At 36.8% G+C, this 26,326-nt stretch overlaps 2 protein-coding genes, 1 long non-coding RNA gene, 1 other non-coding gene and 1 pseudogene across 5 annotated transcripts; 3 read left to right on the top strand and 2 right to left on the bottom strand.

The window, feature by feature from the left end:
* The first annotated feature begins 1,355 nt into the window (after positions 1-1,355).
* Positions 1,356-4,408, top strand: LOC111829235. Of its 2 annotated transcripts, XR_002832731.1 has the most exons (3): positions 1,356-1,621; positions 2,162-2,817; positions 4,165-4,408. It is a non-coding gene; the product is annotated as an uncharacterized LOC111829235 (long non-coding RNA). The 2 variants fall into 2 exon arrangements; XR_002832730.1 differs by lacking the exon at positions 1,356-1,621 and having other exon boundaries at positions 1,635-2,817.
* Positions 4,409-6,221: 1,813 nt separating this feature from the next.
* On the bottom strand, positions 6,222-13,771 carry LOC111829438. Its single transcript, XM_023778526.1, is given in 5 exon segments — positions 6,222-6,638; positions 6,640-6,925; positions 7,025-7,239; positions 8,170-8,574; positions 13,584-13,771. Coding segments are annotated over 5 exon segments (1,437 nt in total). The 3' UTR covers positions 6,222-6,295.
* A 355-nt stretch (positions 13,772-14,126) lies between these two features.
* Positions 14,127-14,228, bottom strand: LOC111829802. The gene has a single exon (XR_002833158.1). It is a non-coding gene; the product is annotated as a small nucleolar RNA R71 (small nucleolar RNA).
* A 6,266-nt stretch (positions 14,229-20,494) lies between these two features.
* On the top strand, positions 20,495-23,140 carry LOC111829437 (glutathione S-transferase T2-like). Its single transcript, XM_023778525.1, has 3 exons — positions 20,495-20,539; positions 20,724-20,815; positions 22,276-23,140. The coding sequence occupies exons 1-3, from the start codon at positions 20,495-20,497 to the stop codon at positions 23,138-23,140; spliced, it is 1,002 nt and encodes a 333-aa protein (XP_023634293.1).
* Positions 23,141-24,285: 1,145 nt separating this feature from the next.
* LOC111829436 lies at positions 24,286-26,101 on the top strand (annotated as a pseudogene).
* Positions 26,102-26,326: the final 225 nt, after the last annotated feature.

The following is a 26,326-nucleotide window of genomic DNA, read 5'->3' as shown; positions in this document are numbered from 1 at the left end:
TAACTAAAACAAACCTTAAACGTTGAAATGCATGCATTGCTATAAAACGACGACACTTTTTTCCAGCTTTACCAAGGTCCTTGGAAATTTCCTTCTATGATTTTCCTAACACAAGTTGAGACTTTCGTGTTGTTTTTAAACCTGTTGCAGACGTATTTAAATTATTCAAACGTTATTTTGTTACACTGAATAGTGTATAATTCAAAAAGGAAGAACAATACCATTTAGCTCCATTTCTTCGAGCCGGATCAAGAACTCTAACATCACGTTGCACAGGTAAAACTTATTCCCTCTGCTCAATTGGTTCAACGTTTGCAGCTTGGGGAGGCAAAGGTCTTTGAAAACCAGCAGCTTGAGAACTCGATGGTTGTCCATACGAATGACCGCCGATCACGATTGATGGACGCATCTGTAATTAACAAAGAGAAATAATATAAGAAAATTAGTCATAAGATAAATTAATTCTTATATAGAGATATAAGAACATAGTACAGATGTTGCAACACATGTTGCCTATATAGATTAATGCCAAATATGTTCAAACTTCAAAGCTATAACTCGTAGTACTTGGTCTTCTTCTCCTAATACATACACATACATAAGTATCATACAAAAATATTAAATTGAGCAAGACTTGTTGAAAAGAAATAAAAAATAGAACAAAAGTTTGAAAGCTTGGTGTACGTGATCTGAAAAAAAATGAACGATAAACCACTTTCTTAAACACTCTTGTACTTTACAATTAGTTATACAGAAATCTAAACAAAACTCTAGCGTATCAATATCAAAAAAATTCAAACCTTGAAATCAAAGAGCTTAGGGAAGACAACTACAACAAGATCCAGAAGAGAGGAATTGCAAGGGAGGAGGCTAAAATCAAAGGACCCAAAGAGAGAGGGCTCCAATCTAAGTTTTCGATTGAGAGACTAGTCAGTTTCTTACGGTAAAACATGGATGAAGATTGCTACTGCGTTTATATTATAAGTGAAAGTTGTTTTAAGTATCTTAATTTAGTCACAACCCAAAAAAATAATGTTTTTACCGGGTTTTGTTGCCGCTTAAGAGCATCCTTATTGCAGGGATTTAAGGTATATCTTAGGTAATTAATCATTTAATTAAAATGCAAAAACATGTTTAATTACCAAGATATGTATCTTGGAGAAGATATAAAAGAAAGGGTAAGATACGGGTACGTGTCAATTGTCTATTGGCTGGGGGAAGAAATATAAAAAAAACCAATAATTCATTTATTTCATCTCTCTCTCTCTCTCTCTCTCTCTCTCTCTCTCTCTCTCTCTCTCTCTCTCTCTCTCTCTCTCTCTCTCTCTCTCTCTCTCTCTCTCTCTCTCTCTCTCTCTCGACAAAAGACGAAAATACAATCCGTCGCCAATTATGTCGAATCTGACGTATATCCGGTGGGTATCCTCCTGGCGACCGTCGTTTCACTATTAGCTGATCATCCTCATCTCCTCAGGCTGTCCACGGCGTCTGCAGGTGACAAAATCGAGAAAGCCATGATTTGCGAAATGGGAGGAGCATAGGGGATGTCACTTCTTCTATTCGAAATCGGGTATATGACATCAAAATCAGAATCATTGCGAGGACTAATAAGTAGTTGAAGGTATGTTATTGTATCTAATCGAGTTAACTAGGAATATAGAAATTAGGGTTCGTCGGATTTGCGAATTTAGGGTTTCGAAAATTGGGGAAAACCTTTTAATTCGTTGTTAAGTGTTTAACTAGGGCAATTAGAGGAATTTTTTGAGTGTGTGGCTGATTGTAAAGCATGAATGTTGAAAGAAATAAGTTATGGTTCGTGGGATTTGAGAAATTTAGGTTTCGACATTTGTGGAAATTTGTTTATTGGATGTGAAGTCTATAATTAAGGGAACTGTAAGCATATTTGAGTGTCTGGTTCATTCTCAGTCATGATTTGTGATGGGAACTAGTCTTGTTCTCAGTTATGAGTGTCTGGTTCATTCTCAGTGAGGATTGGTCGATTCTTTACATTAATATTATGTTGGATGCTACATTGTATTCATGAATTTGTTGTTGTTTGCATGACAGTTAGGTTTTAAGACATCTTTATGTTTGAAATGTGTATTGATTTGGTTAATTTTGATCTTGAATTTCAATGTTTCTTTTGTGTTTTATGTATGAGGTTTGTCTTCCCGGAGAGTGATGAGTGGAGATATTGATAGAGAAGTGAGAAGAGGAGTATCCAATCGATATGGAGAAAAGTAAATCCAATTTCATTTTGAATTTTAATTATTGTTGTCTAGTTGTGTGAAGTAATATTGTGAAGCTGTTATTATTAGTGTTAATATTAGGTGAACCTTTTGTTGAGTTTAGAGAAAAGGCAAAAAACAGTTGAGTGTCATTGTCAAATACTTGAAACTCGTTTGTGTTCAATGCTTGTATGTTGTTCATTAGGTCTAGGTTTGAGTGTCTGGTTCATTCTCAGTCATGATTGGTGATTGCAACTACTCTTGTTTGGTGATGGGAACTACTCTTGTTCTAGTTCATTCTCAATTATGAGTGTCTGGTTCATTCTCAGTCATGAGTGGTCGATTGTTTACATTAATATTCTGTTGGATGCCACATTGTATCCATGAATTTGTTGCTGTTTGCATGACAATTAGGTTTTTTTGGCATGTTTATGTTTGAAATGTTAATTGATTTGGTTGATTTTTATCTTGAATTTCAATGTTTCTTCTCTGTTTTATGTGTGAGGTTGGTGATCATTGGACATTAGAAATCAAGCGCGGAGATATTATCAGAGAAGTGAGAAGAGGAGTATCAACAATCGATATTGAGGTAAGTAAATCCAATTTGATTTTGAATTTTCTTTATTGTTAAGTGTTCTGTGAAGTATTAATTAGTGTAGCTGTTATTATTAGTGATAATACTAGTTGAGTTGAGTGTAATGGCAAAAAAAAAAAAGTTGAGTGTTATTGTCTTGACTTGACACTGTAACTTGTGTTCAATGCTTGTATGTTGTTCATTAGGTCTAGAGTTAAGTTTGCCATTAAATACTAACCACATATGTACTTCAAAATCAGTCTTAACCTAACTCTATATGAAAACAACTTGAACTTTCATTCTCTTTGCCTAAAATCGATTCTCTTTCACATTCTCAAAGCATCACTTTCATTGTCTTTGATTCTCTTCTGTAAATGAATCCTTTTGGTAACTCTTCTGGCTTCATGGAGCTATTAACCTGTCAAAATAAATCCCCTACCCTTCAGCCCAGTAGCTTTACTAATGCTTCACCAAGTATTAGACTTGGTGAAACTCAAGTACCCTTTTTCCAAACCCAATGATCTGAAGCTCCTACTGAAAATGAGAGCCCCACTGTTAAAGGCACAGCAGGGAAGAGGTTGGCTTGGACTTCTGAAAAAGATTTGGTGCTGATCTCGGCCTGGTTAAATACATCCAAGGATGTCATTGTTGGGAATGAGCAAAGGGGAGATGTATTTTGGAACATGATTGCAGCATATTATGCTGCATGTCCAAATGTTTATTCTCTGAAAAAGAGAGAGCAAGGCCACATTAAACAAATATGGGCTAAGATCAATGAGACAATCTCTAAGTTTGCTGGAGTTTATTCAGCTCCAACATGTCAGATGTCTTCTGGTATGAATGATGATGATCTAATTAAGGTTGCTCATCAGACTTATGAGGGTGATCAGAAGAAGAACTTCACAATGGAGCATGCATGGAGAGCCTTAGGACGTGAGCAAAAGTGGTGCTCTTTACAAACTGCTAAAGTGACTGAGATCAGTAAGAGAAGAAAGGGTGAATCCTTCTCTGTCTATTCATCATAAGCTTTCCAAGGCTCAATAGATCTTGAAGCTTCCCAATGCCCTATAGATTCTAAAGCTTCTCAACAGAGACCACCTGGTGTGAAGACTGCAAAGGGCAAAGGGAAACGAACTGCCAACAGTTCACCAAGTGTTGAAGGAGGAGGGCAGTCTGTGGATAGGGTGAAGACCTTGTGGGAGATCAAACAAGCAGATTTTGCTTTGAAACAGCAAGAATTGACTTTGAATGACACTCTTAGTAACAAGAAATTGCTTGACACACTGCTGGCCAAATTTGATCCTCTAACTGAGATTGGTAGATTCTCAGACAACTAACTATTTGTGTTTGCTTGTGTTGTAGATTCACGGATTCACTTCTCAACTTGCGAGGATAGCCACAACATTTCTCTTGATTCGGACAGTACAAAACACCACAAGACTTGTGTTGCAGATTCACGGATTCACTACACAACAAATTAGGATTTTGATAGCTTTGCTATATAAATAATCATGTACTCTATGTTTTAGTCATCTCTATGTTTTAGTCATTCTGATTTCTCATTTCTTCTTCTTCTATCTCAAATCTCAAAGTAATATTCTTCTTATTTCTCAAAGGCATATTCATTTGTAATATGGAAATGCTTCTCTTTTCTTCTTAAAAACGCCAAACCAATACCAAATCCAAGTATCAATAAAATTTTCATATTTTGTTTCACTTCTACAAATCCAAACCTTTTCTTGTACCAATCCAAACCATTTTGCCTTACAAAATCTAAACCATCATTTTCATATTTTGTTTCACTTCTATTTATCCAAACATTTTCTTGTACCAATCCAAACCTTTTTGTCGTATAAATCCTAAACCATCATTTTCATATTTTCTTTTCACACCAATGTTACATTCTCCAAAAAAAATATATGGGACTTCATGAGACTATTGTGTACAGTGATCATATCCATCATAGTGTTGATCTCCTACTTGACTTTTCGTCTTGATGTGTGGCTCAAAATAATAAGAACCAAACGTAGAAATTTCTTCATTAATTTATTGTTTAACAATTGAGCCTTCTAGTTTTGCCTTATTTTTGACTTTATATTTCAAATGGCCCATGTATCATTCGAAAGGATACATCCATCTAAATTGTACTGGTCCTCCAAGCCAAGCTTCATATGGCAAATGAATAGGCAAATGTTCCATAACATCGAAAAAAGATGGAGGAAATATTTTCTCCACATTACATAGCACAGTACAAATGTTTTGTTGCAACATAGCAACACCATCTTCTTGTAACGTTCTTGCACTAATATCCCGGAAAATAAGCTAAGAGCATCTTTATAGGTATAACTTAGAAGATGTATCTTAAGGAATTATATGTATATTAATAATGTTAAAGAATAAGTTAAGAACCTTTGATTAAGTGGTGATTATTGTTTGAACTTCTAGTATCTTACAATTTAAATAATATAATAATGTAAATATATATATATATATATTTTAAAAATTAAATAAATTATGAATAAATGGAAAATTTATAAAAATAAACATAAAACATATTTGAAAATTAAAATATAAAGATAATATAAATCCAAATTATTAATAAAAAACAATTAAGATAAAAATGAGAAATACAAAAGATACAAACATAAACATTAAAATGACAAACATTAATAGATAGAAACATAAAAATTTAAGCACAAAACATTTTATGAAATTAATACAAAGTTTATAAAGTTTTTTGGGGGAATTTCAAAAATACCCCTTTTCATATACCTCTTTTTAAAAATACCCCATTTTCAAACTTTATCAAAAAACCCACTAAAAATATTGAAATTTATCCAAATATGTGTGTAAGCTTATAAATATATACACAAATTACCTTTATATGTGTATAAAACTTTATATACCTTTCATAAATAGCGTAAAAATAAATTATAAAAATCTTATAAAAGCCTTATAAAAAACCGTATAAACCCTTTTAAAATCCTTTTAAAAACCTTATAAAACTTATAAAAACGATTTAAACTATTTAAAACATTTTAAAATATTTGTATCGAATCTCCCAGTAATAGTTATTATATAGAAGTACCTTATAAACTATATAAAACTTTATAATTTTTTTATATTTAAAAAGGGATATTTTTAAAATGGATAGATAAAAGGGGTATTTTTAAAAAGGGTACACCAAAAGGGGTATTTCTCAAAAATTCTCAAGTTTTTTTTATCATTAGAAAGATATTCCCAGTGGGACGCAGGCCCAAAAAACATACACGGCTAAAGCCAAAAGAGGCACGCAGGCCCAACTTACAAGGCTACTAACAGCCTGAAATGGCACGCAGGCCCAAATTTACCGGATCGCCAACGATCAGAGAAATAGCCACAGGCCCATATAGTACACTTCAACGAACGAGTGGCAAGACTTAAAACACTGGTCGTCGGAGACCTGCATCAAAGCCAGGAAGTGGCAGCAGCAGTGAGATGACGGAAACCAACTTTAGAGGAAGTGACTAAACCAGGTTGCTAACAACGATTCCCTTTGTCTAACCCTAGTTTGAGCGTCGGACAAGGGAGCAAGCCGTGCTTTTATGAGCATTGTGATCTCCTTTATGATAATCGGAGGTGACTTGGATGAGGACGAGTAGAGGCGCTGGTTCCGTTCCGTCCAGATGTAATAGACAGAGGCCTGAAACAGCAGTTTTAAAATGAAATACAAATTGGAATTGGTAGTCGCAGTCCGAAGCCAAAGCAAAGAGGGCATGAACCGAGGAGGGGGATTTAGGCGAAGCCTGCGAGTGAAGATATGCCAAATCTGAGAGATGTAATCACATTAAAAAAAAATGGTCGTGAATTTCGTGATGAGCGGAGCACAACAAGCAACATCGGGGAACTTGAAGACCCCAACTGTGGAGACGATCTCTAGTGTGGAGGCGCTTCCACGCAGTTACCCAGCAAATAAATGCATGCTTAGGAATATGATTAGAAAACCAGATTGAAGCATGCCAAGGGACATGAATATCATCCGGATGAAGAGCCTGCCAAGTTAAAATAGTGGAGAATTTGTTTGATGGAGCATGATGATCAGGCTTCCAGAGATAAACATCATCATGCTGACAATCAATCAAACTCCCAACTGCAGGGAAGACACCTTTGATTAAAACCAAAATTGGGTTCCTGCCTCTAGAGGATGAAATCCACCATTGAGTTCCCCTAATATCATCTTTAACCACTGCACTTAAGGGCATCCTAACCATTTGAGGAGCATTGGAGCCAGCCATATCAATGAGAGGCCCCAAACCTGTCCAATTGTCATGCCAAAAACTGGCTGTAATACCTGAGCCAACTGCACAGACAATGAAAGGTCTTGCAATATTCCAGAGCTTACAAAGTTTTCTCCATATCCAGCTCACATGAGAAGCCGAATTCAGATCCCAGAAGTTTCTGTTTTTATCACATTAAATAGCAGTGCATGTAATTAATCAATTGTAAATATAGCCGTGCATGTAATTAATCAATTATAATAAATAAATACAAACAACATGAAATGCCACTATACATTATTCGCCTTTTAGCATTTGGTGCGGTTCTACGAGTTGAGAAAAATAATCGTTTGAGACATCAAATCCCACATGCTTGAGAAAATAACCAGTAATAATTTTTTAATTATAAATGAATGAGGAAGATATCAGATACACTACAACTAGATAGAACCGGAGGTGAAACACATACTCAAATGGATAACACTTGACATTGTCCATAATTGTTTTAAAGGAAGCATCTGCAGAGTGTTGCTCACTTTTTCCCTTACGCTTTTTTGAATCTTCTTGAAAGAACAAAATCAAAATCAAAAATCTAATTGCGCCCACTTAAGATTCATAAAACTGAATGATACATGTTTCAACATTTATATACCATATTGTCATTTGTTTTCTTTTTTGCTCGTTTATTGGTTGTGTGCGGTTTTCCATATTTCTCTTCTGTTCTCCTACAACCTAACAAAATAGCATCTACACAGTGAGAAACAAAATCTGTAATAAAAACCTATTTCTAAATCACTTATGCATACCTCAATTTTTTTGATTAACCTCTTTGTCTAAGTTGTTTTCTCCTACTTCAACTTTGCTTATCAAATCCTAATTCTCTCTAATTTTTGGTTGGAATTCAGGTAGATGAAAAGACCAACCCAATGATTACTCTTCCAAAACATGGTGTAGTAGATGGTGTGCACATCTTTATCCCATTTTTCAGTTACTGTATCTCCAAACAAAAACACAGGCAGCAATCTATGCCACATGAATGACATCACCGGCCATGTAGTGGGCCGCTAGGTCCACCCGATACGCCTTGAGGCACCTAATCGAAAGGAAATACCGCTCCAATCGCACCCGCCATTCATCCGTTACAGCCGGGTCGGAGCCTCCAAAAAACAAAGACGTCTTGAACCGCTGCAGCTGCTCCAACATCCTCAGGTAGTACGGCTGCTCGACCACCGCACCTACCCCCTCGGGCTGTACATCCCCGACAACGGGCTGTACACCAGGCCCAACAGGGTGCACACCAGGCCCAACAGGAGCCTGCACCTTAGGCCTAACAGGAGCCTCTACCGGCAGTACCGCACCTGTTAACCGCTCCAAGAGCTGCGTCAGCTGATCCGCAAGTCGATCATTCCTCTCATCACCCAAGGGTCCCTCCTGATGCGACTGGGACTCGCTAACAAAGTCGACCGTAGCACTTCGGTCCACACTTGCATCGCTAGCCGAGGCTAAGAACATAAGGCTAAGAACATCACCAATTCACACAACTTACCGTGGAATCTCATTGAAGGCTTGAGAGGATGATCTAGGTCTCCATGCTCACACAATTGATTAAACACACAAATTAATTAGCATGCAATCCACATCATCATTCCTCATAATTGGAATTCACACATCACATCACAATTTACCAATTAAATTTCGTCCTAGAACCGTAAATGTTCTAATACCAAATTGAAAGAATCCATCCTTTTTTTTTAAAACATGCAGACCGGATTAATCCAACTAATTGTAGACTAGCTAAACCAGCCCTAAATCAATTCAAATCAATTAAACCACACATAACATAACCAGCAGAAGACTTAACCACAATCCATGAAAATAATTCGATTAAACCAACAAGTTCAACGAAACATTATTCTAGAAACATTAGCATCCTAAAATGTTTCTAAATTCTATTCTAACACCCTAACAAATCCTTCAATAATCTAACATATCAATGAGTGCCTAGATTATCCTCCTCTCCTCGCCATGATTCCACGGATCACACTTTACTTTTACCTGCATCAAAGAAAGAGATGCATAAGTATTTCATAAATACTTAGTGAGGCAATCATCCCACCACTGGCTATACACACAAGCACATTCAACCATTATCCAAGGAAAAGAACCAAACAACCAATAAAAGATAAACAAGAATCGCTTCTAACTATCGGTGTCGATCGACACCCAGCACTGGTGTCGATCAACACTCGATGTCGACCCTCGCGGTCGAAACTGGGCTCGACACTCCACTTGCGAGTCATAGCTATCCTCGCGGGACAAAACATTGGTGTCGAGCGACACCCACCACTAGTGTCGATCGACACCGACGCTCTGCAGTCGGTCCAACTAACGTTTCTCGCTGGATCTCCTCTCCAAATCACCATCATGGTATGAGCGAGTCTCCAAGGGATTACACAGGCATCAATCATCATATAAACATCCAAACAAGCTAAGGAATCAATCCAACAATCATCAAAACACCCAAAACAATGAACAAACACGCTTAGATAAGCCTTGATCATGCACTCACCTCTTAACAAGAAAGAACAGCAACGAAACAGGAACAAGCAAGAGTGAAACAACCTCCACAGAAACCAAACACCACAGATCTAACCTCCTCTAACCTTGAACCACCAAGAACAAGCCTCAAACTCACAAAACACTCACTCAAAGGCACCAAAAGATCAACTCACATTCTCCGCTCTTTTTTAACTTCTAAAAGCGGCTAACAAAGAGCTAAACATGACCTTCTTCTCTTTTAAAAGCGACCTATGGTTAAACCCTAACCAACCTCAATCAAAACGCAATTAAAATCGAACCAACCAATCCGAAAAATTACTGGTGTCGAGCGACACCCCTTAGTGGTGTCGATCAACACCACCCAAAACGGAACACGGGCGTTACAATGTAATTAATCAATTGTAATACATAAATCCAGACAACATGAAGTGCCACTATATATTCTTCGCCTTTTAGCAGTTGGTGCGGTTCTGCGAGTTAAGAAAAAAATTCGTTTGATTTATCAAATCCCATATGCTAGAGAAAATAACCTGTAATAATTATTTAATTATAAATGACTGAGGAAGATATCAGATACACTAAAACTAGATGGAACCGGAGGTTAAACACATTCAAATTGATAACACTTGACATTGTACATAATTCTTTTGAAGGAAGAATCAGCAGAGTGTTGCTCACTTTTTCGCTTACGCTTTTTTGAATCTTCCTGAAAGAACAAAATCAAAATCGAAAATCTAATTGCGCCCACTTAAGATTCATAAAACTGAATGATACATGTTTCAACATTTATATACCATATTGTCATTTGTTGTCTTTTATTGCTCGTTTATTGGTTGTGTGCGGTTTTCCATCTTTGTCTTCTGTTTTTATACAACCTAACAGAATAGTATCTACATAGTGAAAAACAAAATCTGTAGTACAAACCTATTTTTAAATCACTAATGCATACCTCTATTTTTTTCATTAACCTCTTTGTCTAAGTTAATTTTCTCCTTCTTTATCTTTTGTTATTGCCTTAAATATACCTTCCATTCGCACATAACAACGAATAAATGGAGGATCGTGCTGGGGCATATCTGAAACAAGAGGCTTTTCTTGAATTGTCTTCACAACATTATCCTGCATCGTAGAACAGAAGTGGGTTCTACTGTATTTAGACTACAAAATGGAAAGTGTATAGCAAGAGGAAACTACTCAAAATTAAAACAACTATACCTTTTTTTTTTTATGTTCCACCTCCTTTTCTCCGTGTTTATTTACTTTTAAATAATCTTCTGTTATTCCTCATCTTCTTCAGCTTATAAAAACAAAATATCATAAGAAACATTATATCAGCTGGAATAATATAATAATATGTGAACAACACTTGTAATTTCTTCTTTAAATCTTTCTAAAAGAAACAAGAAAAAATCAATGGGTCTTGTATTGAGCCCAGTTTTTTACTATATCGTCAATGTTTTATATCAATTTGTCTTGTCTTAAAATAGTTTGTGCATTATGCTGGAAACGCTAAAGTTTTTCCATATTTTCAGAAGATATAACTAAGTTGGTGTATTTTTCGGAAATGTTTCCACAAAAATTGGTTTTTGTTATAAATAAAGAAGGGATAGAGGGAATTGTTGTATTGTATTATTGTGTTGTCTAATATTGGAATGTTGAATCTTTATAAGTTATTATTCTTTTGGATAAGCTATGCTAGTTGGATTTTTCCTAAACATGATTATTTTGACTGAATATAATTGATTACTAATGTGTAGAAAAAAACAGAATTCGAATTTGAGATATATTAACATATATAGTTCGAATAGAGTTTGGACCCAGATGGATACCCAAGACCATCGTTTATGCATTGGAGATGCATTTCACACTTTCCTACGCATTATGGTCGAATTCCAGAGAATTGTTCTCATCCTCACTACCTTCAGATGAGATCTCCACTTCATTCTTCTTCAATTCCAAACAAAGTTCGTTAATTGGGTAGTTAGTTGATTGATGACTTTATCTTTCTCATGGATTTCATCTCAAGCTCGAATCAATGCTTCTGTTGGCCATCCATCCACCACTCCTTCATCGAACCACTCAAAATAGTCACAGTGAGGGAAAAACGATGAACATTGGTTGTCACTTGGTCATCACTCGCCACTCGATACTGAAAATAATATTTGAAGAAAAGATCGAAAAAAGAAGGAGAGAAGATATCATTTGATATCCAATACCAATTGGGCCCAAATAAAATGGATTATTAGGATAATCGAACTCGGGTGTTCTTTTTTTTTTTTTTTAGCTGAATTGATTATTGGTACCCAATAGAGGTATAAAACCTGTTAGAGTATTTTAGAGTTTTGGTATTTCGGGTATCCAAAACTTCATGAAAAATATTTCGGGTTTGGCTCGTGTTCGGTTTAGGTTTTTTGGATATGTAGCATCCGTTCGGGTTTGGGTTCAGTTCCACTTTTTCGGTTTAGATTCAGTTCGGTATTTTGGTAAATCGTGAAAATGACTAGACCCTAAACCAATTTAAGCCAATTATTTTAGTAAAAGATAGAAAATTAGTAGGGTTTAGTCATTTCCCCGATTTGATTTTCGTACGCAATCAGTCAAACCAATTCAAATCAATAAATTAGACCAAAAACAAAATCAACTCATAAAATGATTTAGTGTTGGGTTATGGAGTTTAAGGCTAGATTCATGTTTATCCTTGCTTATTGGTTGTTTATCATGCTAGAAAACCATGATCTAGTTGTTTCTAGATCATAGGGAAGTTCATGCCCAAAAGGTGTTTGATAAAATTCCTCAAGCCAAATTTTTAAAGTTCTTTACATTCCTAGCCTTTGGAAATTGTTGATTAGAGTATTTAGAGGCTAAATAGATATGATTGAATGCTTATTGACTGCCATTTCCTTTTTTTTTTTGGACCAACTAAGATTGTATTAGAACTTAACCAAGTGGTGTCTCCAGATTCGGAGGATACAAGAGGCTACTCGGAGCCAAACAACCCGCAACATGGCCAAGTAGAAGAGGAAGGTAAAACAACAACCATAGAACAAAAATAAACATATGGGTAAGTGGGAGCTTACAAGCTCAACCAAATATGTGTACAAACATAAGCTACCGGCAAGGAAATCACCGTAAAGGTAAACCCATGCATTGTCTACCATTATCTATTCTAACATTAGTAAACGATTTCTAACAACAATTCAACACCAAAACAATAAATAAATATATAATCACCATATAACAATACCTAAGTTTAATAAATCAGACAACTTATCATACAAAGTTCTAATATATTCAAATTAACTTACTATACAAAGCAAACAAATAACAAAGTTGATGTGTATGGATTTAACCCATTTTAACACTAGTTTTATGCATCGTTTTTTTCATTTTAAGTTTCATCACTTGATCTTTTATGCATATTCCCTTTGTTTTACTTCACTCGATCGATAGTCTAGTGACATGAGTTTCCCCACTGAAATCAATTACCCATCCTTGGAACCTATTATTAATTGATTGCTTTACCTTGCGTAGTTTCTATTTCTGTAGCTCTTGCATGCTTAGCTTTATTTTATGTAATTTATGTTATGTTCATGCTTGCTTTAGTTTCATTTGCTTTATGTTTATTAGTTCTACAGTTTAGTTACTTAAACTCTCTTTTTAATTGCCTTGACTTGTTTACTTTTGTTGCAATTCCCGATTTTTTACACGTTTTCCATTTGGATCGATAAAGCCCTTTATACTGCAATTGTACTAGTTGTTGATACCAAGAATGTTAAAATCTTATTATCAATTTGGCGCCGCTACTAGTTGGAATTTTAGTTTTTATAGTTAGGATTTTAAAGTTACAAGATTAAGTTCTTTTCACTCCCATTACTAATATGTTCTTCCTCTGCTTGTCTGTTTTGCACCTCAAGTACCACTCAATCAGCCACTCGACCGGTGCACTCAATTTCTCCATCGTTTTACCTGATTAAGCTCTTAGTCGATTCAGTGCATGCACACCTAATCAAAAGGCAATCATAATCTGCTTCGATATTTGGAAAACATTCAACGTTGTCCTCAAGACTTGCGTAGACAGAGAGCTCAACTCCGAGAACAAATACCAGAAGTTGAGATGGATGCTCATCAACAACACCAAGACGCCCTACTCGCATTGGTACTGGAGATGCCTTAAACAACCATACACAGAGATCAAAGATCGTGCCTCCCTCTGTGCATAATAAAAACTTTGAGATCAAAAACAGTTTAATCTCTATGGTTCAAGGAAATAAGTTCCATGGCTTGCCATTAGAAAACCCCTTGGATCATCTGGATGAGTTTAATCAGTTGTGTGGTTTGATTAAGATCAATTGCGTAAGTGAAGATGGGTTCAAACTGAGATTATTCCTATTTTCTCTTATGGATAAAGCTCATCAGTGGAAGAAAAGCTTGACAGCCAGTTCCATTACCACTTGGGAAGAATGCAAGAAAGTATTTCTGGCCAAATTCTTCTCCTACTCACAAATTGCTCGTCTCCGTAATGAAATATCAAGTTTTGCCTAGAAGAATAACGAGTTGTAAAGCATGGGAGCGTTTCAAGGGATATCAGTCCCAATGCCCACATCATTGGTTTAGTAATGACTCCTTACTCAACACGCTTTACCGAGGACTACTAGACCCAAGTTTAGGCTCTTACTTGATACCGCAAGAAATGGTAATTTCCTCAACAAAGATGCTACCGAGGGCTGGGAACTCGTGGAAATTCTCTCCCAATCTGACGTGAATTATGCTAAGGATTATGATCGCACAAACAGAGGAACCTTAGATCAAGATGACAAGTACAAGCGGGATCTCAAATCTCTAAATGTGAAGTTGGATAAGATCCTAATGACCCAAAAACAGGTTGTCCACTTCATTTAAGAGGAAGACCAATTCCAACAACAAGATGGGGAATGTGATAATTCAATGGAGGTTAGCTACATTCAGAACCAAGGTGGCTTCCTAATGGGATTAAAAAACTACAAAATGAACCCGAACCTGTCCTATAGAAGCACTCATAACTCTGTATTTCCACATTCTTAAGCATACATATTGTGCACAGTTTGCATACTTTGAGTCATGTTTCTTAGGGATTTTAATCTATTTTCCTTCATATTGCACTTTTAGGAGATTTAGCATAGTCATTTGCATATATGTGCATTTTGGAGTTAAAACATGTACATTTGGGACGTTTTTGAGCATCAAGGAGTCTAATCTGATCGAGTGTACCAGACCTGACCAAGGAAAACACGACCGAGTGATCGGATGGGATAACAGAAGCAGACTAATGGCTAAGGCATTGGACTCGACCGAGCTTAGATGGACCCGAACGTGTCCATCATGCACCCGAGCTCACTTAGACCGACTTAGTATTTTGTCATTTTTTGCTTTAGGGTTTTAGGAACCCACTATAAATAAGGATCATTGGTTATTCACCAGAGGATCGAAGAGAATCATTAGGAGTTTTCTCTGTAGCCACAAAACTTTTCAGAAACTTGTAATCTTAATATCTCTTGATCTATTGAGTTTTTGCTGTAGCTTTTTTATACTATCTCTCTCCTTAGATCATTATCTCTTTGATTATTCAAGATTTAGAGTTTTCTAGGTTAATGCTTTTTATCATGATTTGTACATCTAAGTAGTGTTCTTAGCTTTTAGGGATGAGGTAGATCTGTGTTGAATTCTGGTTTCTAGGGGGTGTTTAGGGCTAGAATCTTGTAGATCCCTTCTGGATTAGTAGTTTAGTACTCTTGATATTTAAAACTTGACTTCCTATGCTGATAGAAGATTCTGCAGCCAAAGTAGTTATAAGGATGTTAAGGATGTCACATGCCATAGAAAATAACTCCTTAAATCAGTGTGCATTGTCCCTTCAATATTCGAAAACCTTCATTATCTTTAACGAGATCATGTCCAAAGGTGGCTCATCCAAGTAAACAAAACATAGCAAACTAGTTTCTGCAAGACGTATTAAATAGTGCAACAACCCAGACCAAAACATAACTTACCAAACTAGTTTGAGAATCGTTAATGACCAAAGTAGACCAAAACATGAAAAATTGCTTTTACATACCTTCATTTAAGGTGTATGTTAAATTCATACATGATGTATAGTACTAAGCAAAATTATTCCCCCACTTAACAAAAACTTAAATTCACTTTGTAAACTTACGTTTTTTGTGCTAAACCATACACAATATGTAATCAGAAATGAAGAGATGTTGACAATCCTCTCTGATTGCACATATCGCATGGCGACAAGGAATGCCTATTAAATCTCACTTCCTACATGCACACTTCTGCTTAGATAATGTCACACTAAATCTACTACCAAACTCCATAATCTCATATTTTCCACTAGTTCTTGAAAGGGAGTGAATATTTTGAGCCTCATCACATGATTTATCAACCTCCACCATACTCAAGAACAACAAAATCAGCAGGAATCAAGCATTCTCCGATTTTAAAAAGAACATCTCTTAAGAGGCCATCGGGAATGCGGATTGAACACTCAGCTAAAACAAGAGTGATCTTGGCAGGTGTGAAATCGTTCATACTAACTCTGATAGCAATTGATCGAGGCATCAAATTGATGCTGGAACCAAGTTCACACAAAGATGTTGGGAATCTCCTATTAAAGAAAGAGCAATTAAGTACGAAACTACTAGGATCCGAGAGCTTATTTGTAATCCTTTTATGATGAACAGCGCTGACTACTATGGAGACCATCATAACCCCTTCCCCTCTACACAAATCCTTAGTCACCATCTTTTTTACATTCCACTGGAACAAAGTTGAAGTCTGCACACTATCAACAAAAGGCATGTCAATTTTAAGCGAGTCTAATATCTTTTTGTATCTTTCGTCCTCTTGCTCTTGTTTTGACTTCTTAGACTTATTAGGAAAAGAGACTATAGGTTTGTAGACTCTGGTCTCAATAGTGGTAGGCGGTGAAGCTTAAGCTAGTTTTTTCTAAGACAGGTGTCGATTGACACTGGTGTGGTGTCGGTTGACACTTGTCTGTAGTGTTGAGTCATGTGTGTCGAGCTGGGTTGACATCTCTCCGTTAGAAACTGCTGGTGTCTAGCGACACTCAGTGTTGGTGTTGATCGACATCGGATGCAGATCAGCAAGATCTTCATCATCTATCTGATCAAGCTCAATGACAACTTCAATTGTCAAACATAGTTTCAGCACTGATTTGAGCTGGTTTCCACTCCTTGAAGTGACAGCATTGCAAGGATGCTTAGGATTTGGATCAGTCTCTCTAGGTAGAAATCTTTGTTGTTTATTCTTGTTAGTCTAAACAAAACGATGATCTAAATCTTTGTATGAGTCTTCAAGGCTGCTATCTTAACATTTAAATCTATTGTCATCTTCTTCTGGCCCTCTAGAATCTTTTTTATCAAAGACTTCATCTCGGTGTCTATAGATTTTGGTAGAGTTTTCTAGTAAGACGAGTTCCCGTAGCTCCTTATGAAACTGCTGGTGTAATACCCCTGGTGGTGACCTAGTATACGGACGAACGGTCGCGGTCGTAAGAATGCGACCGAGGCTTAGAAAATTTTTTCGGAAAGAAAAATTTAATTGAGCCATCGATAAAAAAAGGTCTGATATGAAGAATGGATCGAAGAAAAATGGTTGAATTGATTTTATATCAAACCATAAGTGAGTTCAGTCGTTATCGGCTACCATCGAGTGTCGAGCAGTCTAGACCGGCTATTAGTGGCAACAGACAATATGGCTATCGAGAGAATTGGTGTTAGTGTGATCTAAGGACAAGGTCAAACAATTACTAAGAGGATTATTATGGACAATTTGGTCGAGGGAAAGATCAATTTTGTCGACGAGAAAACTAGTTTTATCGAGGAGAAAACTAGTTTTATTGAGAAGGATCAGTTTTAGGCCGAGACAAGCAAGCGGTAATCGAATGGGATCGGATATGAAGATAACAAGGTTATATAGAGTGGTTAAATGACTTGGTCTTTTATTTGAAGAATTTTAGAGTTTTTGTGAAGTTTGATCGAATAAAGATCATTGTGAGCATTCTGTAATTGGAAGAGCTTTCGGTACAGACGTATACCTCGAGCGAGTACAACGAATGGTGGATGGACCAAGTAAGGTGCTTGGAAGCTGCTATGTCGTGAAGGTGCTTACGCTTATCACATTGTGTTACACGACCAGATGAGAAAGGCGTGGGTTATGCGTAAGTATGCGCAAGTTTAAGTATAGATAGGATAAAGATAAGATTTTGGATAGATCTTATCCCACACCTCGTGCTTGCGTTGCTTGGGCGCCAAGCTTCCTCTCACTATATAAAGCCACGAAATCCATTCATTATTTCTCCACATCAAACACAAAACCTTATCTTAGACTAGTTAGTTCGGTCGTTAAGCTTAAAGAGTCGAGTCGGGTAGAAGTTGGTCGAGTCGAGAGTCTTGGTCAGGTATCGGGTAAGTAAGTTCTGCCTTTAGTCTTTTATTCTTTTTAGAATATTTTTCTAAGTTCTTGGTTCGATCCGAAGCTTAGATCCATCGTTGGAGAAAGCTAGTCGGATCGAGGTCAATAGGTGGTCAAGGGTAGAATGTCAATATCTCGACAGTAAGGCCAAGGTGAGTACCGAAGCATGTGTAGTAGCACATGTCTAGGTTTTATTTGATGTATTAGTTTATCATTGAGGTTTCATGGTTATACATAGTCTGAATTATGCATGAAAGTTAGATCTACGTTTTTACGTAAGATCGACTCGATTGCTTGTTCTAGATCTTCCTTTCTTCCTGATTTATTTTGGTTGATCTATTGGTTGAGGTTGTAATAGTCGTTAGTATAGCCGTTATACTGTTCGTATAATCGTTATGCTATTGACCAAATCCTTAGACTATGGTATAGCTGTTATGTTGTTCGTATAACTGTTATGTTGCCGGTATAGCCGTTAGGCTGCAGGCATATTATAACACCCCGTCCTCGCTACTAGGACTTCGACCACAGAACACACAAAAATACTACCTCGCCGGAGACCAAAAATTCCGATAAACTTCCGGCGACGATTCAATTTCCACAAAACTTCTCAAAACAGACCGATTCCAGCTAACAACTTAACTAGAACAACCTACGCAGCGGATTAAAAACATCAACAGACATAACTAACTTAACTTAATCGTACCTTGGCCACTTATCGATCCAACTCGTCTGACCAATGCACACGAATCCACGAGTCTTCCCGATATTCCAATGCTCCAGCTTCCAACACAGCTTCCATAACCGCTCGGCCACCGATGCTTCAACCAACATCTCTCTCAGTACATAGTCACTCAGCCAACCATCCCCACATGACTAAGTACAAAGAGAGATGTCCGGAATCCACATCACACCGAACATACTCATAGAACACTTAACCACACAGACATCATACTGACCAAAACCTTTGATCCCTCGATCAAACAGACACACTTACACGACCCTTCTCGGCCAACAGAACATCCAGACATGATCAACTCCGATCTTTGAACCACAAACTCTCGCTAACGAATCAATGCGCGACAGCACTCTCGGTAATAACACATTATCCCGATCCGTACACAGATCCGTACTTCCATTCTTCAATCTCAATATCGGAACTGTATTCTCGATACCCATCGTTAAGACAAACGATCACCGATCGGCTCTCTCGACCGAAACTAACCGTTCGACCCATAATCTCGATCTACTTCGCTCGATCTCGGTAACCGCCGGTCGATTTCGATACAAGGACAGTATCCAGTAACCCCTAGATAGAACTTGGTAACATAGATCTTCTCTCGGCTGAACTGACTGATCTCGACAGATTCCTCTTGAGAACTCGTCTTCCCTTCATATCCTCGATACTCATCGCTATTTCTTGACGATACTCCATCTGATATCAACTACAACTGCTCGTTCTCTCGATACAACCCAGATCCTTCACCATACGTAAACTTCTATCGACCCTAGTGAAAAAGGTATTTTTGTACCCTTGGAGTTCAATTCCCCAATGCGATGTAGCATAAGAGGTATCGATCCCAATGGATGTATTGTAAGCAATCATGATATATCATAACTAATCAAGTCAAGCCAAGTAATTTAAGGTTTAGTTTAAAGAACTCTAATGCATAAAAGTAAACTAAAGAAGCAGAATTGAAAGAAATAAGTAAAAGCAGGTAATCAATCAGATAGACAAAGGGTCTTAAGGATGGGCTAATGGGGTGATGAATCCTCTTAGTATCTTTGGGATGCTTAACATGCTCAGATAGATCTAATCCTAGACAATGAACCACTTAACATAATCAATCCAATCTCTTGGCAAAGATTATCAGATCTATAGCACTTCCTAATCTTAACTTTCATTGATGAAACATACTATAAATAGGCATAAAGAACAAGCTCATTAATGTCAATCTACTCCTTAACAACCAATCTCTTGGGTAAGTAAATAGATTTCTGGCATTAGTTGATCAGACATTCCATTTGAACACTTTTTGAGTGTTGGAATGTCTAAGATCTAATCCCACATGGTTAATGCTAAGATAGCATTAAGATCTCCTAATCCATAAGGTATCTATCTAAATCTATACTTAAGCAACCCTAGAAACTAAGATTCCTCATCACCTAACCCATCCTCTAAACCCTAGAAAAACTACTCAGATCTGGAGTTCATCATGAAGAAAACAAACCCAGAAATCCTTGAATATTGCATAACTAGATAGATAATGATCTAAAGAGCAAAATATTATAAAGAAGCAACTCCAAATACTCAATAGATCAAAAGATATAAAGATTGCAAGTTTCTGAAAAAGTTTGGTGGCTACAGAGAAAAACCCTGATTAGAACTCGTTTTTGGGTTAATGACCTTAGAGCAAGGGCAACGGCGTGTTAATAGACCGTCTCCCGTATTTGCATGTTTTAATTTAAATGCATAATCACCGAAATACGAAGAAACGTCCGTCGAAACGCGACGAATTACTCCCGTCCCTCTTGCCACGTGTCACGTCGAGATTGGATGTTGGATAAGTGAAGGAAGAAATGTTTCGGGGGTCTTTTCGATTTCTTCTTTCTATTCTTCTCTGTCTGTAGCGTCTCGGTTGTGGAGAGAAGGCGAGTAGAAGGGCGATCTCCGTCGATAGCGAGCTTCCGTGGGTGGTGAGTCGAAATCGTGTTCCTCACCGGTTAGATTTCTTCCGGCGGACGAAGCCCCCAATCGGAAAGGATTTATGAAACCCTAATCGGTAAGTTTTCGATTTCCCTAAAGTTTATGTGTTCTAGGTTTTCGATCTTCTTTAAACATCGAATTGTTTTTTGGGATTTGCTTAATATAAGCATGGATTTTGAAAGGGATTTGGTTTGTATAAGCAAGGACTTTCTATGGTTAGTAGATACGAATCGATTTTGGATCTAGATCAGTGTTATTGATATCGGTTTGTTTCCAAATTTTGATTTACTTACTTACATGATGATTGTTGTTAATTGTTGTTAATTACACGACAGAGTTTGATTGTTGTTAATAGTATGAGAGAGTTTGACATATTATTCGGCTGTGATTGATCTTTCTATGGTTCCTTTAACTCACCAAGTTATAAATTTCATTGATTTGATTTATTTTGATAATTGTCCCACGATTTATAATATGTTATTGTTGTCTGTATGCATTGCATATAGGTGAGGACTGAAAAGCTTAAATAAGGAGTGGAAGAAGCAGCAATTTCAATTAACTTTCGAAGGTAATTCTTGATTCCTTTGCAGAATTTGAGATGATTGTTGTTAATTAGTTGATAAAGATGCTTTTTCTTCGAATGGTTGGTGAAATAGAGATACTTAGGATTGATTGAGTATAAGTGCATGTGTTAGTTGACTCACTGTTGAGATGCTATTCAATCTATACACCCTTGTTAGCTTTTGTAGTGGAATAAATGGCATGTCTAGTAGCTATTTTTAGGTCACTGTATGAGTAAGTTACATGTGTACTAGGTAGTTATGACTTTGGTTGATTTTGTTAGATTGGTTGGCCTTTGTTTTTGGCTGTTATTAATAGAGTGTATTCTTGAATGTTAGGATTTTTAGTTGAAATCAAATTTGTTCTGGTCCGATTATAACAATGTAAATGAGTTGATAAAGATGAAACTTTTATAAAACTGTTTGAGTTAAATTCTCATCTGTTCTGATTGGATATTTGTTGTTTAGTAGCATGTCAGTTATTGTTGATTGCTTTCATACTTAATAAACATAATAGCAACTTTCTTACACACCACCTTCTATTCTCGACCATCTTATCTCACCTGTATGTTGAAGTAGGAAACCAGCATTTATGTCCTTGTTGTTTTCCCTTCTGAAACCCTAAATTTGAATATAGCTCCATTCTTAAACCCTGTCTGTCCTTCTCGAGTCTATTATAAAACCAGCCTTTGTAACAAATCTCCACTACATTATTCAAACCAGCCTTTCTAACACTTCTGTATTCCATCCTGAAACCGGATATTTCTTTTTATTTTCCATTCTGAATCCCTTTGTTTCTATCTTTCTCTATTTCATTCTTAAAACCCTATGTTCTTATTTCATTTTTAAAACCCTTTGATATGGATTCATATAATCCTTTTCCTCACTAATCTTCTTATTTAGAACTTCTAAACAGTCAGCTTGATAACCAAAACCAACAAAACTCTAATGAGAGTTTCCCTCCAGAAGCCTACAATCTTGCATCTGAAGGACCTGCTTGGAGCTCACAACCATCAATAGGCACACCATCTGATGGCACACCTACTAGGAGCTCACAAACACCAGTTAGTGTCAAAGAGAGAAAGAAATGGAGCCTCTGTGATGATGATGTGTTGATCAGTGCGTGGCTCAATACTTCTAAAGATAACATTGTCGGGAATCAACAGAAGGGAGGAAGTTTTTGGCATAGGGTAGCCCAATATTATGCTGCTTCTCCACGTTCGACAAAGAGTGATCAAGAAGGCCTCAATGTCAACTGTAAGCAGAGGTGGCACAAAATCAACGAGTTCACAAACAAGTTTTGTTGTTCATATGCTACTGAAGAGAGGCAAAACAGTAGTGGTCATTCAGACAATGGTGTCCTCAAAGTCGCCCATGCCATTTACTATTCAGACTACAAAACCAGATTTAATTTAGAACATTGCTGGTGTCTACTAAGGTATGAACAGAAGTGGATAAATCTGAATACAATCAACTCCGGTACACCTACAGGCAGAACCAAAAGGAAACCAACTGAAGAGGGATCACAAACTGCAACCAGCATTGAAGAAGAATGTGAGGTGAGGCCTGAAGGTGTAAAAGCTGCAAAAGGAAAAAGAACTAATGCTCAAGGGAAGGCTCTTATAGAGTATAAGAGTATGTGGGAAATAAAAAAGGAAGAAATGGCTGAGACAGAGAAGCTTCAAAAGCTTGCCATACTTGACACAATTCTGGCAAAGAAGGACCCTTTAAGTTCAGCAGATGAACTTATAAAAAGTAGGATAGTTGCTCAATATTTCTGAGACAACTAGCTTCTATCTAATAAGAGTGTTACTTCCTGTTCCTCCTCCCTGTGAGTTGAGTTTGTATTGTGGCTTCACTTTGTATTCTGATTTCTGTTTGGTTTGGTATTTGAGTTTGTAGTCTGATTTCTGTTTGGTTTGGTCTTTCAGTTTTTCAGTATCTTGCTTGGTCAGTTTGTATCCATTTTATGTACTCGGATTATATAAAGTATTGCAGTTTCTGTTAATTATGCCTCAGAACATCATGTTGGTTTATTAGTTTGTTTACATTATGTAGTATGCCTCAGAACCAGGATAAGTATGCCTCAGTACATCTTCATTAGTGATCTTGATTAGTGATCTTTTATATTCTGATCACATTGCTGGTTCTTTTATATTTGCATCACATTGCTGCTTCTCTTATGCTGGTTCTTTTATAATTGCATCACATTGGAAGGTCTGTTATTATTGAATCACATTGCTGGTGTTTTTGTTGTTTGCTTCGCAGGTCTTACTTCTAATGGGACAGGATTACAGCTACAGTCAGCCAAGTGATTCAGAGCAATATGAGGAGCATGAAGACATTGAAGAGATGGAAACAGAAGCTCTGATACGCATGGATGAAGGTGAGAGTAGTATGAGCAATGCTCATGCTATTCTCATGGACGAACAAGAGACAAGATTCATCCTTGCACAGAATATTCAATACCCTCCTCAACCTGAGGTAGAGTATGGGTTCACTAAGGTCTGCTATTGTGGTGGTAGGCCTTTCCTCTCTACTTGCTACAACATGAATAATAGTGGAAGAAGGTTAGTGCTATGTCTTGATACGTTTTGTAATGACTTAAAATATGGTATTGATACTTTGTTTTGTGTACTTTCAGGTACTTCACATGTCCTAATGTAGAAGATGGGGAAATGCACATACACAAATGGTGGGATGATGCAGTCATGGAGGAGATACAAGGGCAGGACAGATTGGTTCAAGTTCTGGCTTACCAAGTCGATAGTTTGAACTCTCTAACTGACAGACAAACCGAGGAGAAGGTAATATTGTTAGAGAAGATGTTAGGACAACTTGTGAAGAAGAAGCATCGTTTTGGTTTAGTTATTGGTGTAATGACTGTTGGTTGTTGTCTGTTATTGTTGTCCATATTGGTGTTGTAATGACTTGTGGTAAGTCTTGATATCTTTTGGTACTTTAGACTTATCTTGTATTGTTGTAATGACTTGGTAAAGACTTATCTTGTATTGTTGTAATGACTTGGTATGCTCACGGGTGGCCTCAAAATATTGTCACTTTGTGACGAGTTGTAATGACTTGGTATTGTCACTTTGTCACGGATAATATATGGAATGATTGGTCACGGATTGTATTGTTGTTTTATATGGTCAGTATGGTTTGGTCACGGGTAAAGAAAGAGATATATGTCATTCTAACACTTCACGGATATGTTTAAGCACGAGAGTAAGTATGATATATATATGGAATTGTTTGGGAAAAGAAAAAATCACAACTTCATCTTCTTCTCATTTTCTTCTTATTACATTTGTTCTTCTCATTTTTCTTCTTCCCACTTATCAACTTCTTCCTTAACCTCTACCTTTTAAATCATTTCTTCTTCTCACTTATCTTCTTCTTCCTTCCATAACCTCTTCCTTACTTATCGTCTTCTTCATAATCTTCTTCAAAATGGCATCATCTTCAAATAATTTCCACTACCAACGAGATGAGGATGATCCATTTGATGCTTATTATCAAAATTTTCAAGAAAATTTTAATCTCTTGCAAGAACCAGAGAGGCCAAAAAAACGAGAGTATATTCATAGAAACCGTTAAGAAGGCCACAATAATCTTTGTAATGATTATTTTAGTGACAATCCGACATACCCGCCCAATTTATTCCGGAGACGTTTTCGAATGAACAAACCGTTTTTTATGCGTATTGTGCATCGTCTATCTACCGAAGTCCAATATTTTCAACAAACGGAGGATGCAGCCGGACGAGCTAGTCTTTCACCAATACAAAAATGTACTGCAGCAATTCGTCAATTGGCATACGGTGGTGCCTGTGACTTAGTGGACGAGTATATACGAATAGGTGCTTCAACCGCTCGAAAATGTTTACACGAGTTTACCGCTGCAATAATCCAATTGTTTGTCGACGAATATTTAAGACGTCCAACTCAAGAAGACCTACAAAGATTACTCCAACAAAATGAACAACGTGGATTTCCGGGGATGATTGGCAGCATTGACTGTATGCATTGGGGGTGGAAGAATTGTCCCACAGCTTGGAAAGGCATGTACTCTCGATCCACCGGAAAACCTATTATCGTTTTGGAGGCGGTTGCATCTTATGACCTATGGATTTGGCATGCATTTTTTGGAGCTCTAGGTACTATGAACGATCTTAATATTCTAGATCGATCTAATGTTTTTGATGACATTATAAACGGTCAAGCTCCGGAAGTCAACTTCTTTGTCAACGGAAATGAATACAATTTGGCGTACTATCTCACTGATGGGATTTATCCGAAATGGGCCACTTTCATTCAATCTATCCGACTACCACAAGGTATGAAAAATTCTCTCTTTTCAAAAAAACAATAAGCTGTGTGGAAAGACGTTGAGCGTGCATTTGGAGTATTGCAAGCTAGATTCGCTGTTATTAAAAATCCATCTTCTCTATGGGATAAAAAAAAATGGCTAATAATATGAAAGCATGCATAATACTCCATAATATGATTGTGGAAGATGAAAGATATACATACAATCTCCGTAACGCTTCTGAATTTCAACACAGAGAAGATGTCGATCAAACCTATACCGTTGGTACCGCCGGGGTGGGATCAAATATTGGCGCCACAATTACTCGTAGAACAAGAGTTCGGGATAAACAAGCCCATGAACAATTAAAAGGAGATTTGATTGAGCATATTTGGTCTAATTTTGGACATCTTCCATATAATGAAGATTGAAGATTAAGTTCCAAATTTCTATAAATTCAATAAAATGTTTTAATATTTCTCTGTTTTATGTTATAATGTGTCTTTTTATGTTTTATATTTTTCATGTTTTTGTAATTTTCAAATATTTCTTTTTATGTTATTTGGTCTACTTTTGTGTGTTATAAATTAATCTAATATTTTATAATGAGATGTAATGTATAAATTAATCTAATATGTTATAAATGTTTTGACTTA

Source organism: Capsella rubella, unplaced genomic scaffold (assembly GCF_000375325.1).
Source record: "Capsella rubella cultivar Monte Gargano unplaced genomic scaffold, Caprub1_0 scaffold_7, whole genome shotgun sequence".
NCBI classification, from domain to species: Eukaryota; Viridiplantae; Streptophyta; class Magnoliopsida; order Brassicales; family Brassicaceae; genus Capsella; species Capsella rubella.
The sequence above is the reverse complement of the archived record's forward strand: the minus strand, read 5'-3'. Positions and strand labels throughout refer to the sequence as shown.